Source organism: Microcaecilia unicolor, unplaced genomic scaffold (genome assembly GCF_901765095.1).
Source record: "Microcaecilia unicolor unplaced genomic scaffold, aMicUni1.1, whole genome shotgun sequence".
Classification (NCBI taxonomy): Eukaryota; Metazoa; Chordata; class Amphibia; order Gymnophiona; family Siphonopidae; genus Microcaecilia; species Microcaecilia unicolor.
Window position 1 is genome coordinate 123092 of NW_021963152.1, and position 16447 is coordinate 139538.

General features: G+C 46.6%; 1 protein-coding gene across 1 annotated transcript in view; it reads left to right on the forward strand.

Annotated features, from left to right (window-relative positions):
• LOC115459014 (F-box only protein 15-like) overlaps positions 1-16447 on the forward strand; it is a gene marked incomplete at its 3' end in the record, with an annotated part of 142680 nt that overhangs the window by 119967 nt on the left and 6266 nt on the right. The window contains exon 6 of the mRNA XM_030188873.1: positions 1996-2078. Within this exon, the coding sequence (XP_030044733.1) occupies positions 1996-2078 (83 nt within the window). The remainder of the gene's footprint in view (positions 1-1995; positions 2079-16447) is intronic.

The following is a 16447-nucleotide window of genomic DNA, read 5'->3' on the forward strand; positions in this document are numbered from 1 at the left end:
CCAGGGGCAGTGACTTGAAAGGTGAGAGGAGGAGCGGATGCACAGCTGACAGCCGATGGCTGCCTGCGGTGCCCCGCTTCCTTTTTAAAAGCATTTTTGCAGATTTAATTTTTTTTTTGTTTTTGTAACGGCCGCTGCTGCTCAACAGGAGAAGCAGCAGTGGCTGGAAATGGCAGCTGAGCTGACGTCAGACAGAGGGGGGGAGCGGTGACAACCTTGGGGGGGGGGGGGTGAAGGGGGGGCAGTGGCTGCAGCAACCTCGGGGGGGTGGAGGGGTGAGCGGCTACGACCTCGGTGGGGCATGGCGGTGAGTGCGGCAGGGGCGGGGCCTGAGACCACGGAGGGGGAGGGGGGTCCTGAGACCAGAGGGGAGGGGGTCCAGAGACCTGAGAGGAGGGGGGAGGGGGACCAGAGAGGGAGGGGGGAGGGGGTCCTCAGACCACAGAGAGGGAGGGGGGGGAGGTATCTCTCTCTCTCACAGTCAGTGTCTCTCTCTCTCTCATACACTGTCTACCACACACTCTTTGTCTCACACTGTATCACATTCACTCTCTATGTGTCACACAGTCACTCTCAAACACTCTCTCGATCTCATACACTCTCGCTGTCACAGGGAGTCTGTGTATCGCACACATACTCTCTCATATCTCTCTCACACCCACACTCTTTCTCACACACACTGTATCTGTGTGAAACACACTCTCACACTCATTGTGGCTCACATACGCACTCGCACACACTCTCACTCTCACACACTCTCACTCTCACACACACACTCTCTCACAGACACACTCGCACCCACACTCACTCTCTGTCACACCTGCACACACACACTCACACATTCAGTCTCTCAAACAAACACACTCCGAGGAAAACCTTGCTAGCGCCCATTTCATTTGTGTCAGAAACGGGCCTTTTTTACTAGTAGAAACATAATTGTGAGGGTTAGGGATGGTAGTCATGCGTTGTACATCACATGTACAGTTTAGTAACCCTAAAAGTGACCTGGAGAAGCCCTTAAACAGTTTCTAAAATTATGACACTATTAGCCTTCCTTCATTTCAGATGAGGTGATTAACAGATATTTTATGCTCATGGGATTAATTGAATGCCTAGCTTGAATTTGTATCCTGCTCATTCTAGGGATGCACCCTAAGGCAAATTTCCCAGTTCTCAAGAAATTCTATAAATGAGCAATTTGGGAAACAAAAGCCAAACAATATATAAAGGAATGGTACTGGTTGCGTCGAGAAGAAAAAAAAACTACATGACAAGACTGCTGTTGCTGTCAAGAACCCTTTCCCCTTTCAAAACAGATTGCCCTACCCTTGGTATGCTACTGGAGGAGTGGCCTAGTGGTTAGAGCGCTGGTCTTGATATCCAGAACTGCCTTGTTCAATTCCCGCTGCTGCTCCTTGTGATCTTGGGCAAGTCACTTAATCCTCCATTGCCTCAGGTACAAACTTAGATTTTGAGCCCTCCAGGGACAGGGAAATACCCAGAATACCTGAATGTAACTCACCTTGAGCTACTATTGAAAAAGGTGTGAGCAGAATCCAGATAAATAAAAGTAATGGGTTATAGCAGGTGCCCAGGGTCAAATAAAGGATAATACAATAGAGGAAACCAAAGCACTCTTGATCTGTCCCTGTTTGTATGGTAGCCACTTTGGATGTATATGATAGCTGTAAGGTCAGGCAATTCTCCATCATATCCACTAGTTTTGTGTGGCTCGTTCCTGCTGCAGTAAAACTGTTTACAAAATCTCAAATATGTTCCTTACCAAAAATGAAAGGTGCTTTTTCTGAGAGAACTTCTTTTGTAAAATGTTCAAGTGGTCCTAGAGGTGTTTTGGATGGAAACTGCTGTGCTTTGTTATAATATGCTCAAACCTCTGTAGTGCAGTTCATTAGCAAAATCTTATGAATTTCAGTAGATGAAGTGGGAAGAGTAACATTTACCTACATGAAAATAATTTTTTTTGTCTTTTCCTAGTCTGGATCAGAGATAGCTTTTGTAATGGCAGCGTTCCATTATCATCAGCTTATTGAGTGGAGTGTTTTAGGCTCAGCTGATAAGTAAGTACCATTTTTTTCCCATCTGTTCTTATTATAAATACAGCGCATATGCATTTTTGTTTTTTCTTAAAACAAAACATGCTGCGTAACTTGAAGTAACAAAGGTTTAAAGTTCTGCTTTAACATTTTTTTCCCTTTGGCAAGTTTTCCCTTATATAAAACACAGTTGCTTACCTGTGTTTTTTGTAGACCGCAGGATTAATTTGATTCACAGTGGAGGAGGATGTTTTACATTGCTAAAATTGCTCTCCCAGAGCTCAGAACTAGTGTAAAATTCTGAACATCATCTTAGTCCCCACAGTTCTATAGCTCAAAAAAGTAATACGGCTTTGGGGAGCTGTAAGTGATTGTGTGATTAATCTCGCTATCTATGGAAAACATATATTAATAGGTAAAAACTTTGGTTCTTCGATTGATAAGGCACACAAGTGAGTGACACCCCCCCAATCTCAGGGCAGCTCATCTTTATGGCTGATCAGTGAGAGCAGCCTGATCTGATAATGAGATGAGAATCGCATAGATAATAAAAACAAGTTGATCAGTACAGCTTTATCAAATGCACAATCTCTGAAGGAGTGGTCCAAGCAGTAGTGTAAAGTGAAAGTATGATGCAAGGATCAAGTAGCTGCTTTGCATGTGCTGTCTAGCAAAGCAAATTTCAAAATTGCTACTGTTATTTCAGTGGCTCTAATTTGATAACGAGCAACTCTGCTAGTTAGAGGGACTCTAGTTCATACCAGAAATGAATACAGGAGGTTAGCCAAATAGCTAGGGTCTGTTTTGCTACTAGAATGCCAAATCTGGAGTTGAAGAAGAACAGCTACATAGGCTTTCTAATGGATTCTATTCTTTTAAGATAAGTGAGAGTCCATTTGCATCCAGAATGTGGAGGGACTGCTCATGTGAATGTCTTCATAGTTTTGTATGAAACCTGGGCAGTACTATTTCTTCATTTACTCAAAAAGGTGTGACCTCCTTTGGTATCGATTTAAGTTGATGCAGTGGATTGAGTGTAAATTTTTCTCTGATTCTTTAATTGAAGTAACCGCTGCTAGAGAAGGTATTTTCTAGGTTAAATTCTTGAGAGAGGAGGATTCTTTGAACAGATTCATGAGAGACATAAGAATGACATCGAAGTCCCATGGAAGGCGGTAGTAGAGAATGTTCTGCCTGTGGTTCTGAATCAGAAGAGGACAAAAGAAAAACTTACAGAATCCTGGGATGAAGGTGCCCTTTTTGGGTAGAGATAACTCGAGTAGATCGAGAGGCCTGTGCTGCTATCTGACCCTGATCTGTTAAACCTGGCAAATCTTTGGTAGTTTAATATGAAGAAGCGCTTCCATGAATCTGGAAACAATTGGGTTGGGAAGCTAAAGTCCAATCTAGGACAGGATGATAGGTTGAGAGTGTGCTGCGATATAAGAAGGAAGTTTGCAGCCTTAGACAACAAACATTCTCTGAGGACAAGCAGGCTGCTTGTTCTCACATGTGGGGTCGGCGTCCATGGTGGTCCCAGGAACGGAGATTTTCCAGCAAAATCTTCAAAACCTTTGCGATAGCCAGTAGAGCGCGGAACGGATGCACCACGCATGCGCGGCCATCTTCCCGCCCGTGCGTGTCCGTTCCCGCCTCAGTTTTTTCTTTTCTGCAGTGGAGAGTGGCTGCGTGTCAGTCTCTCTCCCGTAGGTCCCAGGAAAAACGTAGGCGCCCTTTGTTCGCGTTTAGCGCTTTCTTTTTGTTTAGGTTGTCGCTTTTTTCCTCTTTCGTTTCCAGTTAAAAAAAAAAAAAAAAAAAGAACCCTTTTTTCCTTAGTTTTTTGCTCTGGTAAGTTTTCTTTCGGTTTCCGTTGCAGCCTTTTTGGCCGCCCGTCCGCGGTTCTCCCTTTTTGTGCCCTTTGTTGGCACGATCGAGCCGTTTGATTTCGCTGCTGCAATTTTTCCGCTGATGTCATCGAAGCCTCCCAGCGGCTTCAAGAAGTGTGCTCGGTGCCAGCGGTCTATCTCGAGCACTGATCCGCACTCCTGGTGTGTCCAGTGCCTTGGGCCCGAACATCGCCCAGCCGCTTGTAAGTTGTGTCTGAGTTTAAAAAAGCGGACACAGGCGTCGAGAACAGCTCTTCGGGATCATCTTTTCGGAGCTCCGACTGATTCCTCGACGTCGACATCGGTACCGAGGTTGTCGTCGTCGATATCGGCACCAGGGATGGCATCGACATCGGGAGCGCAAGTAATGGCTGTCCGAACCTCACCTTTAGCTAGGAGCCAGTGAGCCATCGAGTGGGTCTCCATCCTTCTCGAAGGCTCCTGCTGCGCAGGCCCACCGGGACCGACAGTTGTCGGACCCGACCCCAAGGAGGCATGTGGATTCCACGTCCTCCTCGTCGGTACCGAGGAGTACCGGTGACGTGCTTCGAGCGAAGGCTAAGAAGCATCGGCACCAGTCTCCTTCGAGACATAGTACTAGGAGCTCTGGGGTGTCGAAGGATTCGGCACCCAGAAAGCATCGACGCCGAGAGGAGCGCTCCCCCTCCATACATGAGGTGTCGATGCGTCGATCTCCGGACAGCCCAGTACCGCCTCCCAGACCTTCGCAGATTCTGACTTCGACTCCTGCACCGGCATCCCAGCCTTCCTCAACAGCGACTCTGGAGGAGAGCATCAGAGCCATTCTTCCAGGCCTTCTGGAAGGGTTGCTGCAGCGCTCTGTTCCGGTACGAGGGGTGCTTGCGCCTTCGGTACCGACGATGGAAGAGGCGGCTGGCTCTGCGCCTGTGGTGAGGTCTCCGACACCGGTACCGCTTGCGGCTTCGGCCTCGGCTGCCACCCAGGTCGACTCAGCGTTGATGGAGGGAGCTTCATCGCCACCGGCATGGGAGTCGACCTCTCGACATCGCCATCGAGGACATCGTTCCTCGGCGTTGAGACGGGCCCGGTTTCGGACTGCAGTTCGAGAATTCTTGTCCGATACCGAGGAGGATGCCTCTTGGGATGAAGGGGAAGACCCCAGATATTTCTCTTCCGGGGAGTCTTGTGGTCTTCCTTCTGATCCCACTCTTTCACCTGAGAGGAAGCTTTCTGCGCTGGAGAGTCTCTCCTTCTTATTTGTCAGGGAAATATATCTGTGAGCATTCCCTTCCCTGTGGTAACTGAGGATGAGTCCAGGACCGAGATGTTCGAGGTCCTTGACTATCCGTTGCCACCTAAGGAGTCATCCACTGCTCCTCTGCATAATGTCCTTAAGAAGACATTGCTGAGGAATTGGATGAAACCGTTAACTAATCCCACCATCCCCAAGAAAGCGGACTCCCAGTATCAAATCCATGGAGAACCTGAGTTGATGAGGTCGCAGTTACGACTCTGCGGTTGTGGATTCTGCTCTCAAGAGGGCCAGAAGTACTAGAGATTTCGCCTTGGCGCCCCCGGGGCGAGAAGCTGGGACTTTAGACTCTTTTGGGAGGAAGGCCTACCAGTCCTCTATGCTCGTGTCCAAAATTCAGTCCTACCAGCTCTACACGAGCATCCACATGTGGAACAATGTTAAGCAACTGGCGTACTTGGTGGATAAGCTCCCTCCGGAGCACTCCAGGCCTTTTCAGGAGGTGGTCAGGCAGCTGAAGGCGTGTCGTAAATTCCTGTCCAGGGGTGCTTACGACTCTTTTGATGTTGCATCCTGATCCGCTGCTCAAGGTATAGTGATACGCAGACTCTCATGGCTGCGTGCCTCTGACCTGGATAATTGGACCCAGCAGCGGCTTGCGGATGTTCCTTGCCGGGGGGATAATATTTTTGGTGAGAAGGTCGAGCAGGTGGTAGAGCAGCTCCACCAGCGGGAAACCACCCTTGACAAACTCTCCCACCGGATGCCTTCAGCATCTACCTCAACAGGTAGACGATTTTTCTGGGGAAGGAGGAATGCTCCCTATGCTTACAATAAGCTTAGGTACAATCCACCTTCCCGACAGCTTTCTCAGGCTCAGCCCCAGCGCGCTTGTTCACGTCAACAGCGTGTGCCCAGACAGGCCCCTGCAGCTCCCCAGCAAAAGCAAGGGATGGGCTTTTGACTGGCTCCAGCTGAGCATAACCGCCATAAATGTACCTGTGCCGGACGATCTACCGGTTGGAGGGAGGTTAAAATTTTTTCACCAAAGGTGGCCTCTCATAACCTCCGACCAGTGGGTTCTTCAAATAGTCCGGTTGGGGTACTCCCTCAATTTGATTTCCAGACCTCCAAGTTGTCCACCGGGAGCTCAGTTTTTCAGCTTCCAGCACAGGCAGGTACTTGCAGAAGAACTCTCCGCCCTTTTCAGCACCAATGCGGTTGAGCCCATTCCACCAGGGCAAGAAGGGCTGGGATTCTATTCCAGGTACTTCCTTGTGCAAAAGAAAACAGGGGTGATGCGTCCCATCCTAGATCTAAGGGCCCTGAACAAATATCTGGTCAGAGAAAAGTTCTGGATGGTTTCCCTGGGCCCCCTTTTTCCCATGATTCAGAAAAACGATTGGCTATGCTCTCTGGACTTAAAGGATGCTTATACTCACATTCCAATACTTTCAGTATTGTGTGCTGCCCTTTGGGCTTTCCTCCGCGCCCAGGGTGTTTACAAAATGCCTGGCGGTGGTTGCAGTGTCGCTACGCAGACTGGGAGTGCATGTGTTTCCTTATCTCGACGATTGGCTGGTGAAGAAAACCTCAGAGGCAGGAGCTCTACAGTCCATGCAAATGACTGTTCGACTCTTGGAGCTACTAGGGTTTGTCATCAATTACCCAAAGTCCCACCTTTTTCCTGTTCAACAACTAGAATTCATAGGAGCTCTGCTGGACTCTCAGACAGCTCGGGCCTATCTTCCCGAGATGAAAGCAGATAACCTTCTGTCTCTCGTTTCCATGGCCAGGGCATCTCAGCAGATCACGGCTCAGCAGATGTTGAGACTTCTAGGCCATATGGCCTCCACAGTTCATGTGACGCCCATGGCACGCCTGCACATGAGATCTGCTCAATGGACCCTAGCTTCCCAGTGGTATCAAGCTGCGAGGAGTCTAGAGGATGTGATCCAGCTGTCCATCGATTTTCACAATTCCCTTCAGTGGTGGACAATTCGATCCAATTTGACCCTGGGACGTCCCTTCCAGATTCCTCAGCCTCAAAAAGTGCTGACCACAGATGCATCTCTCCTGGGGTGGGGAGCGCATGTAGATGGGCTCCACACTCAGGGAGCTTGGTCTCTCCAGGAATCAGGTCTTCAGATCAATCTCCTGCAGCTGCGAGCGATCTGGAATGTTCTGAAGACTTTCAGAGATCGGCTGTCCAATCGAATTATTCAAATTCAGACAGACAACCAGGTTGCCACGTATTATGTCAACAAGCAGGTGGGCACCGGATCTCGCCCCCTGTGTCGGGAAGCCGTCCAGATGTGGCTTTGGGCATGCCAGTACGGCATGCTTCTCCAAGCCACGTATCTGGCAAGTGTAAACAACAGTCTGGCCGACAGATTGAGCAGGAAAATGCAACCTCACGAGTGGTCGCTCAACTCGGGTTTCGTACGCAAGATTTTCCAAGAGTGGGGCACCCCCTCATTGGATCTTTTTGCCACTCAGCTCAATCACAAGCTCCCTCAGTTCTGTTCCAGACTTCAGGCCCACGACAGGCTAGCGTCAGATGCCTTTCTCCTTCATTGGGGGACAGGCCTTCTGTTCGCATATCCTCCCATACCTTTGGTGGGGAAGACTTTGCTGAAACTCAAGCAAGACCGCGGAACCATGATTCTGATTGCGCCCTTTTGGCCGCGTCAGATTTGGTTCCCTCTTCTTCTGGAGTTGTCCTCCGAAGAACCGTGGAGACTAGAGTGTTTTCCAACCCTCATCACTCAGAACGAGGGGACACTTCTGCATCCCAGCCTCCAGTCCCTGGCTCTCACGGCCTGGATGTTGAGAGCGTAGACTTCGCTTCCTTGGGTCTTTCTGAGGGTGTCTCATGAGTCTTGCTTGCTTCCAGGGAAGATTCTACAAAGAAGTGTTACTCTTTTCTACGGCGGAGGTTTGCCGTCTGGTGTGACAGCAAGGCCCTAGATCCTCGCTCTTGTCCTACACAGACCCTGCTTGAATACCTTCTACGCTTATCATAGTCTGGTCTCAAGACCAACTACGTAAGGGTTCATCTTAGTGCGATTAGTGCTTTCCATTATCGTGTAGAGGGTAAGCCTATTTCTGGACAGCCTTTAGTTGTTTGCTTCATGAGAGGTTTGCTTTTGTCAAAGCCCCCGTCAAACCTCCACCAGTGTCATGGGATTTCAACGTCGTTCTCACCCAGCTGATGAAACCTCCTTTTGAGCCACTGGATTCCTGCCATCTGAAGTACTTGACCTGGAAGGTCATTTTCTTGTTGGCTGTTACTTCAGCTCATAGAATCAGTGAGCTGCAAGCCTTGGTAGCCTATGCTCCCTATACTAAATTTCATCGTAACAGAGTAGTCCTCCGCACGCACCCTAAGTTCTTGCCGAAGGTGGTGTCGGAGTTCCATCTGAACCAGTCAATTGTCTTGCCAACATTCTTTCCCCGTCCTCATACCCGCCCTGCTGAACGTTAGTTGCACACATTGGACTGCAAGAGAGCATTGGCCTTCTATGTGGAGCGGAGAAGCCCATTCAGACAGTCCGCCCAAATGTTTGTTTCTTTCGATCCTGACAGAAGGGGAGTTGCTGTCGGGAAACGCACCATTTCCAATTGGCTAGCAGATTGCATTTCCTTCACTTATGCCCAAGCTGGGCTGACTCTTGAGGGTCATGTCACGGCTCATAGTGTTAGAGCAATGGCAGCGTCGGTGGCTCACTTGAAGTCAGCCACTATAGAAGATATTTGTAAGGCTGCGGCGTGGTCATCAATCCACACATTCACATCTCACTACTGCCTCCAGCAGGATACCTGACGCGACAGTCGGTTTGGGCAGTCGGTGCTGCAGAACATGTTCAGGGTTTAGAATCCAACTCCACCCCCTAGGCCCATTTTTATTCTGTTCCAGGCTACTCTCTCAGCTGTTTCTTTGTAGGTCAATCTCTGTTATGTCCTCGCCGTTGCGAGGCCCAATTGACCTTCTTTTGTTGTTTTGAGTGAGCCTGGGGGCTAGGGATACCCCATCAGTGAGAACAAGCAGCCTGCTTGTCCTCGGAGAAAGCGAAGATGCATACCTGTAGCAGGTATTCTCCGAGGACAGCAGGCTGATTGTTCTCCCCAACCCGCCCACCTTGTCTTTGGAGTTGTTGTTGTTCTTTATTTGCTTTTTGATATAACTGAAGCGGGAACGGATGCGCGTGGGTGGGAAGATGGCTGCGCATGCGCAGTACGTCTGTCCTGCGCTCCGGAAGCTGTCATAAAGTTTGTTTTGATTTTTGGTGGAAAAATCTCCGTTCCTGGGCCGCCGTGGACGCCGACCCATCAGTGAGAGCAATCAGCCTGCTGTCCTCGGAGAATACCTGCTACAGGTAAGTATCTTCGCTTTATTGCAGGAAAAAGTTTATGGAACTGTTCTTATGGTGGGGGGGGGGAGGATTTTAATTTTGTGCAGTCTAGGCATTTGGATCATTTACCAGTTAAAGGGAGTATGACAAATTCCGAGATCCCCAGAGCCTATTCTCGTATTCTGCGGGACTTTGGCTTACTTGAATTTTGGAGAACTAGATTTCCTATAGAGAAACAGTTTTCTTTTTATTCAGCAGTCCTTGATAGCTATGTGAGAATTGATTTGTTATCAGGGGACAATGTGTGGTTACAGGGCGTAGGAGGAGGAGGTATTGGGTCTCCAATGTGGTTTGACCATGGGCCGATATGGTGTGATTTTTATCTGGGGACAGGCTCTGGTTGGGGCACATCTTGGAGACTTAATGAGAGCTTGTTAACGGGATGTAGAGATCCAGGGGGAGGTTCAATGGAAAATTGTCCAGTATTGCAAATTTAATGATACTGGAGAAGTCAGGATGTCTGCTGTATGGGAAGGGTTAACAGCAGTGATAAAAGGGGCGTTATGATTAAATGGGGTGCCCGGAGAAAAAGGGAGAGTGTTGCACAAGAGACTGCCCTGGTTTCTCAGTTAGAGCAAGCTGAACATCCGTATCAACAGTGGATTTGACAGGCAGATAGCAAACTTATAGATTTTCTCAGGAGGGATCTATATATCCTGCGGCTTGCAGATATAGAATTTAAATTAAAATGCTTTCAACAAACTCATTATGAGCATAATGATAAATCTGGGCATTGGTTGGCCAGAAGACTTCATAAACATCAGATCTAGAGTCAAATTTTGCTCATTAAAACAGGCAATGGGGATTTATTATTTAAGGAGCTGCAGATATAAGCTAGGTTTCAGGACTTTTACCAGCAGTTATATGCTACTGATTCGTCAATTAGAGAGGAGGATATTAAGGACTATTTGGCAGGCGTAGATTTACTTAAGCTTCCAGAGGCAGCGGTGAGAGCTTAGATGCTGAGATCTCTTCCCATGAATTGGAGCAGGTCATTAAATCTTTACCATCGGGCAAATCCCCGGGATTAGATTGCTTCACTAATATGTTTTATAAAATGTATAAACTTGAGCTTATCCCAGTGTTGTGAAATATTTTAATCTGTTAAAGGAGGGTGGAACCATTGCTGAACAGAGCAGTACTGCGGGTATCACCATTTTATGTAAGCCAGGTAAGGACCCCACAGTCTGTGGTTTGTATCGACCAATTTCTTTAATTAATGTCCATTTAAAAATCCTGGCCAAATTGTTGACTTACAGATTGGTGGCATGGTTGCCTGAAGTGATCCATCATAATCAAGCTGGATTTGTATCGGGGCAGCAGACCATAGATAATGTTAAAAGGATTCTACATTTAACCTGGGTGGCTAGACAACAGAAGTTCCCCGGCTCCTCTTCTTGTGGTGAATGCTGAAAAGGCATTTGACCGGATACATTGGCCATTCATGTTTGCTACCTTGCATAAATTTGGGGTAGGAGAGGGTTTTTGTTCTTGGATTAACGCTTTTTATAAGAATCCACTAGCTTGTCTTAAAATTAATGGGCAGTATAGTTCTACGTTTCCGTTGGGTCATGGGACTAGACAGGGATGTCCCCTGTCGCCTTTACACTTTGCACTTGAAATGGAACCTTTCGCACAGCGAATTGGAGACTTGTCAGATATCCAGGGATACTGATAGGGTCTGAAGAGCAGAAAATGTCGTTATTGCTGCTGATGTGATACTTTCACTGACTTACCCTTTTATATCCTTTCCTGTAGTGGTTCGGAAGAGCAATGGATGTGTTTCTGGTTTTAAGGCTGACATGGACAAAACTGAAGCTCTGAATTTAATGTTAGATGTTGCGCTTGTGGATCACTTAAAGGTTGCCTTTCTCTTTCGATGGTTATCCAAGTGCTTGAAGTATTTAAGTGTGATAGTTGCGCCAGATATAGATTGTTTATTTGCTGCTAATTATATCCCATTAGTGAATCAAATAAAAGTGAATTTAAGAGCTCGGAATAGAGGGCCCTACTCCTGGGTGGGATTTGTAGTTATCCTAGGCTTAAAATAAATGTTATACTGCTGGTTGCTATCCTTAAAATTAATATTGTACTGTGATTTTTATATTTATTTCAATCTTCACTGGCTCCCACTTAAAGAACGCATCACGTTCAAGGTGTGCTCCCTAGTTCACAAAATCATTCACGGAGATGCACCAGCCTACATGTCAGACCTGGTAGACTTACCACCCAGGAATGCCAAAAGATCATCGCGCACATTCCTGAATCTGCACTTCCCTAACTGCAAAGGTCTGAAATACAAACTAACGCACGCGTCAAACTTTACCTACTTGAGCACACAGCTATGGAACGCATTGCTGCACAACTTAAAAACGATTTACGAATTAAAGAACTTCCGCAAACTACTGAAGACCCATCTGTTTAACAAGGCATACCACAAGGATCAACCAACGTGAATATACACTCCTCCACATATATTCAGAACTGTCTTACAATTTTTGCTTGTTATACTACTATCATGTCTTATCATTATCATGTTGCCCAAGATCCTTCTACAACACTAAATGTCTATTTTCTAATATATTTCCACTATTCATGACTATTGTAAGCCACATTGAGCTTGCAAAGAGGTGGGAAAATGTGGGGTACAAATGCAATAAATAAATAAATCTCTCCCTATTTTTCTTAGCTGCTCGGTTTTAGGGGGCTGACAAAGATTATTGTTGCAGTTTGTTTGGCATGGGCGTCACCCAAAAGTGGCTAGGGTGGTCCTTATGTGTCACAAAGAATTAGGGGGTTGGGGGTTCCCGATTTAAAATCTTATATAGCATCTCAGCTTCGGCACATTTGTGAATGGACATCTTGGATGTGGCTTAAACCTTTTGCCCAAATAGAACAGCATTCTGTGGGTAACGTTCCCCTTCGTGCCTCTTATGGGGCTCCTCGAACATTTCTAGATGTGCGCCTATTTCTAATCCTATGGTAAAACATTTTTTATTATTGTAGCAAAGATTATTATCGGGGTTTGGGGAAAGCATTGGAGGGCCTGGTATTTCCCAGTGTCACTTACGTTGGGTGGGGAGGTGCCTCGGGTGGATCCTGCAGTTAGTGTTTGAGGGGCACATAAGAAAACTTTGCTTCCTTACAGAAGGAATATGGGTTATTGCCTTAGGATTTTTATTGATATTTGCGGCTGATTGTATGATTGATGCGGTTTTTAAGGCTATGATTGTGAGAGATTATCACCCTTTAGAGGCTCTGTGGTCCGAGCTGTCTGTGTATAGAGGCCTGATTTTACATTTATATAAAATAATCTGAGGGTATCGCTTTTCTAAGCTCCCCTACATGTTAAATTGGGAACGGGATTTGGGTGTTTCTCTTTCGGAGAGTTACTAATGCATTTTCTATTTCTGCTTTGCTGAAAGAAAATGATCTTACTACTTCAGTGGTATACCACTCAGTTTTTATTTCATAGGGGATTGAAAGAAGACCAACTCTGCTGGCGAAAATGTGGTCAATTGGGCTCTTTATTTCATATTTGGTGGGAATATCCTAGGGTTGCAGATTTTTAGTTGTGTATTCAGCGACACTATTATAAAGCTACTGGGTTAACTATTACTTTTACCCCTCAGCTTTGTTTATTAAATGTGTTGCCTCTAGAAGTGGCTGGTGACCTAGAGCTGCAGATACTGTTGAAGAGCTGTATGTATACCTGAACATGTATACTCTGGAAGAAAGGAGAAACAGGGGTGATATGATACAGACATTCAAATATTTGAAAAATATTAATCCGCAAACGAACCTTTTCCGGAGATGCGAAGGAGGTAGAACGAGAGGACATGAAATGAGATTGAAGGGGGGCAGACTCAAGAAAAATGTCAGGAAGTATTTTTTCACAGAGAGAGTAGTGGATGCTTGGAATGCCCTCCCACGGGAGGTGGTGGAAATGAAAATGGTAACAGAATTTAAACACGCGTGGGACAAACATAAAGGAATCCTGTTCAGAAGGAATGGATCCTAAGGAGCTTAGCCGAGATTGGGTGGCAGAGCCGGTGGCGGGAGGCGGGGATAGTGCTGGGCAGACTTATACGGTCTGTGCCAGAGCCGGTGGTGAGAGGAGGGGCTGGTGGTTGGGAGGTGGGGATAGTGCTGGGCAGACTTACACGGTCTGTGCCCTGAAAAGGACAGGTACAAATCAAGGTAAGGTATACACAAAAAGTAGCACATATGAGTTTATCTTGTTGGGCAGACTGGATGGACCATGCAGGTCTTTTTCTGCCGTCATCTACTATGTTACTATGTTACTATGTATACAGCTAGGTCCATTATTTCAGTGGCATGGAAGGATGCTGTCCCACTGCCTATCACTAGATGATACCAGAGATTACAGTATGTCTTATTAATTGAACTTCTGACTGTCCTTTGGCGAACTGAACAGCAAACTGGACCGGTCTGGCTGATAATACAGTTATATTTACGTACTCTGTCTTGTTCATCTTTGCTGGACTGAAGGGGTTTGGGAAGAGAACCAGGGGGTGGGGATGGGAAGGGGTAGGGTGCAGTGATGTAGCTAGGTGGGGCGCAGGGGGAGCGGTCGCTCCCCCAAACAGCTGTTTAGAAAAAATGGCGCCTATACGCCTCGTGCCAATAAATATTTTTTCTGCTCCTTCCCTCCCGATTCTTAATCTTTTCCAGTCTCTTCTGCCTGTCTCTCCCGTCCGCATGGTCACTTTTTACTTCCCTGAAGTCTTCTCCCTCCGGCACTGGCGATTCACAGTCAGCCTTCTGCCAGCGTCGGGGTCTCTCTTCAGGCGTGTCCCACCTCTGCGGAAAACAGGACGTTGCAATAGAGTAGGTGGGACGCGCCTGAGGAGAGGCCCCGACGCTGGCAGAAGGCTGACTGTGAATAGCTGGTACGGTGCTACGCAGGAGGGAGAAGGCTTTAGGGAAGTAAAAAGTGACCACGCGGACGGGAGAGACGGGCAGAAGAGAAGGTGAAAGATGCAACGCTGGGGGGGGGGGGGGGGGCTGGAGAAGGGAGAAAGCTGCCCATGGGGGGGGGGGGGGGGGTGGGGAGGGGGGAAAGCTGCCCGGGGGGGGGGGGGGGGGGGGGCTGCTGGTGAAGAGAGAAAGCTGCCCAGGAAGGTTTAATTGACCGGAGTGGAAGTGAGCCTATCTAGTCCACTATAACAAGGAATCCAATTTGAGTAATCTGTCTCCACCTCCCCCCCCCCCCCCCCCCCCAGTGCGGCTGTCGTTGCCTTTTAATTCAAAGCAAGCAAACCTATGATCTGCTGCATACACATCGTTCTTTATTGTTGGTCCATCTGTAACAACGCTAAAATTGTTGCAGTTGGATAGGCAGCGCTTTAAAAGCTGGAGGAGTAAAGAAATAACAGTTGAGTATCACTAAAACAGCGTCATAAATTATTGTTGCTGGTAGAATATGGTAATACTAGGGCCCAGCTAAGGAATAAGTTATTTTGAGTTAGTCTTCACTGGACTAAACTTGCTTTCCTTGTGCCATCACTAACCAGCAGGATAGGCAGTGTCTTGAAAGGTGGTTGGACAAAAATAGACCAAGCCACTGACAACTAGAATCAGAATATAAAGAGCAACATATAGTTCAAAATGAATATCCCTTCCAGAGCCCAACAACACCTAATTATTTTTTCTGTTTTTCTTTTCCCAAAGCACCTCAGTGGTAAAATTATCTGTTCCTGTCACTAAAATAGGAGACTGTAGCCTTAAATCTAAACTGACATATAGAGAATAAACAAGGTATAATTTAGGACACCATCCTGTTTGTAGAACAGTCACATAAAAAGCAAACTCTGTTGCAGCTGTATTATTTCAAACAAAGGACATTTAAAACAGTTCAGTACAAGTCCTTTCCCCTCCTTCTTCCCCTTCTCCAGCTGCAGTCCGGGGGAAAAGGAAGAAAAGACCTCCTCAACCGTCCCCAAAACACAGATAAGACCCTTATTAACAAGCTTTTCCTGTTCTATTTTTACTAAAGGTTTGGCTGTTCCTACACTTTGGCTTAGATCTTCTGACAGGTGACAAAGTTAAGCAGAGAGTGCCAATATGCCACTGCAAATGAATCCCCTGTGCTATGTCTTAAAATTCACTTAGAGTGACTGCATATAAGATCAACCACAATATAGGACCAATTTGCTTGACAAAAAAAAAAAAAGAAAAATCATTTTGCTGCCTCGGTTGAGTTTCAGTTCTCCAAACCCATATTGTATATGTTGCAATCTTCATACACAGCATCTGAGATCAGAAATGGTGAAAGGATGTTCAGCAAATATATTTAAAACAACAAGGCAGAGTAATGCCTGAAATCATAGAAAGGCACATATTATTCTCCAATTCTCCTGGTTAAATCACCAGGACTACATTATCTGCTCCAGTCAGCCCTGTCTATAGTTCACTGACACGTTCACACATACATTTTAACAGCTATCAAACCACACTGGTGACATGGAGACAAGCAAGACACTGTCTAAAAGGAATATCCTTTCTGCTGACATCCACTGTTCCTCCCTGCCTGAGGATTCAGAAGATCCCAGAGGCGGATAAAAATTGGGAACTTCGGAACTATGGGACCAGGTCTCTCCATTAATAATGCTGGTTTTTCTACAAACTCTGGATTGCAATATCCTATTGCAGGGCAACCAACTGGGGGTCTGATTTCTCACTCATACTCTTCTTTACTAGTCCCCGTATATTTAATTTTTTGCACTTTTTAAAATTTAAATGCTGACTTTCTTTAGGTCAAGCCATTGTATATTTGAGCAAGACGCTACTTGTTGAGCGGCATGTTTTGCCACATTGATATGGATATATAAGGAA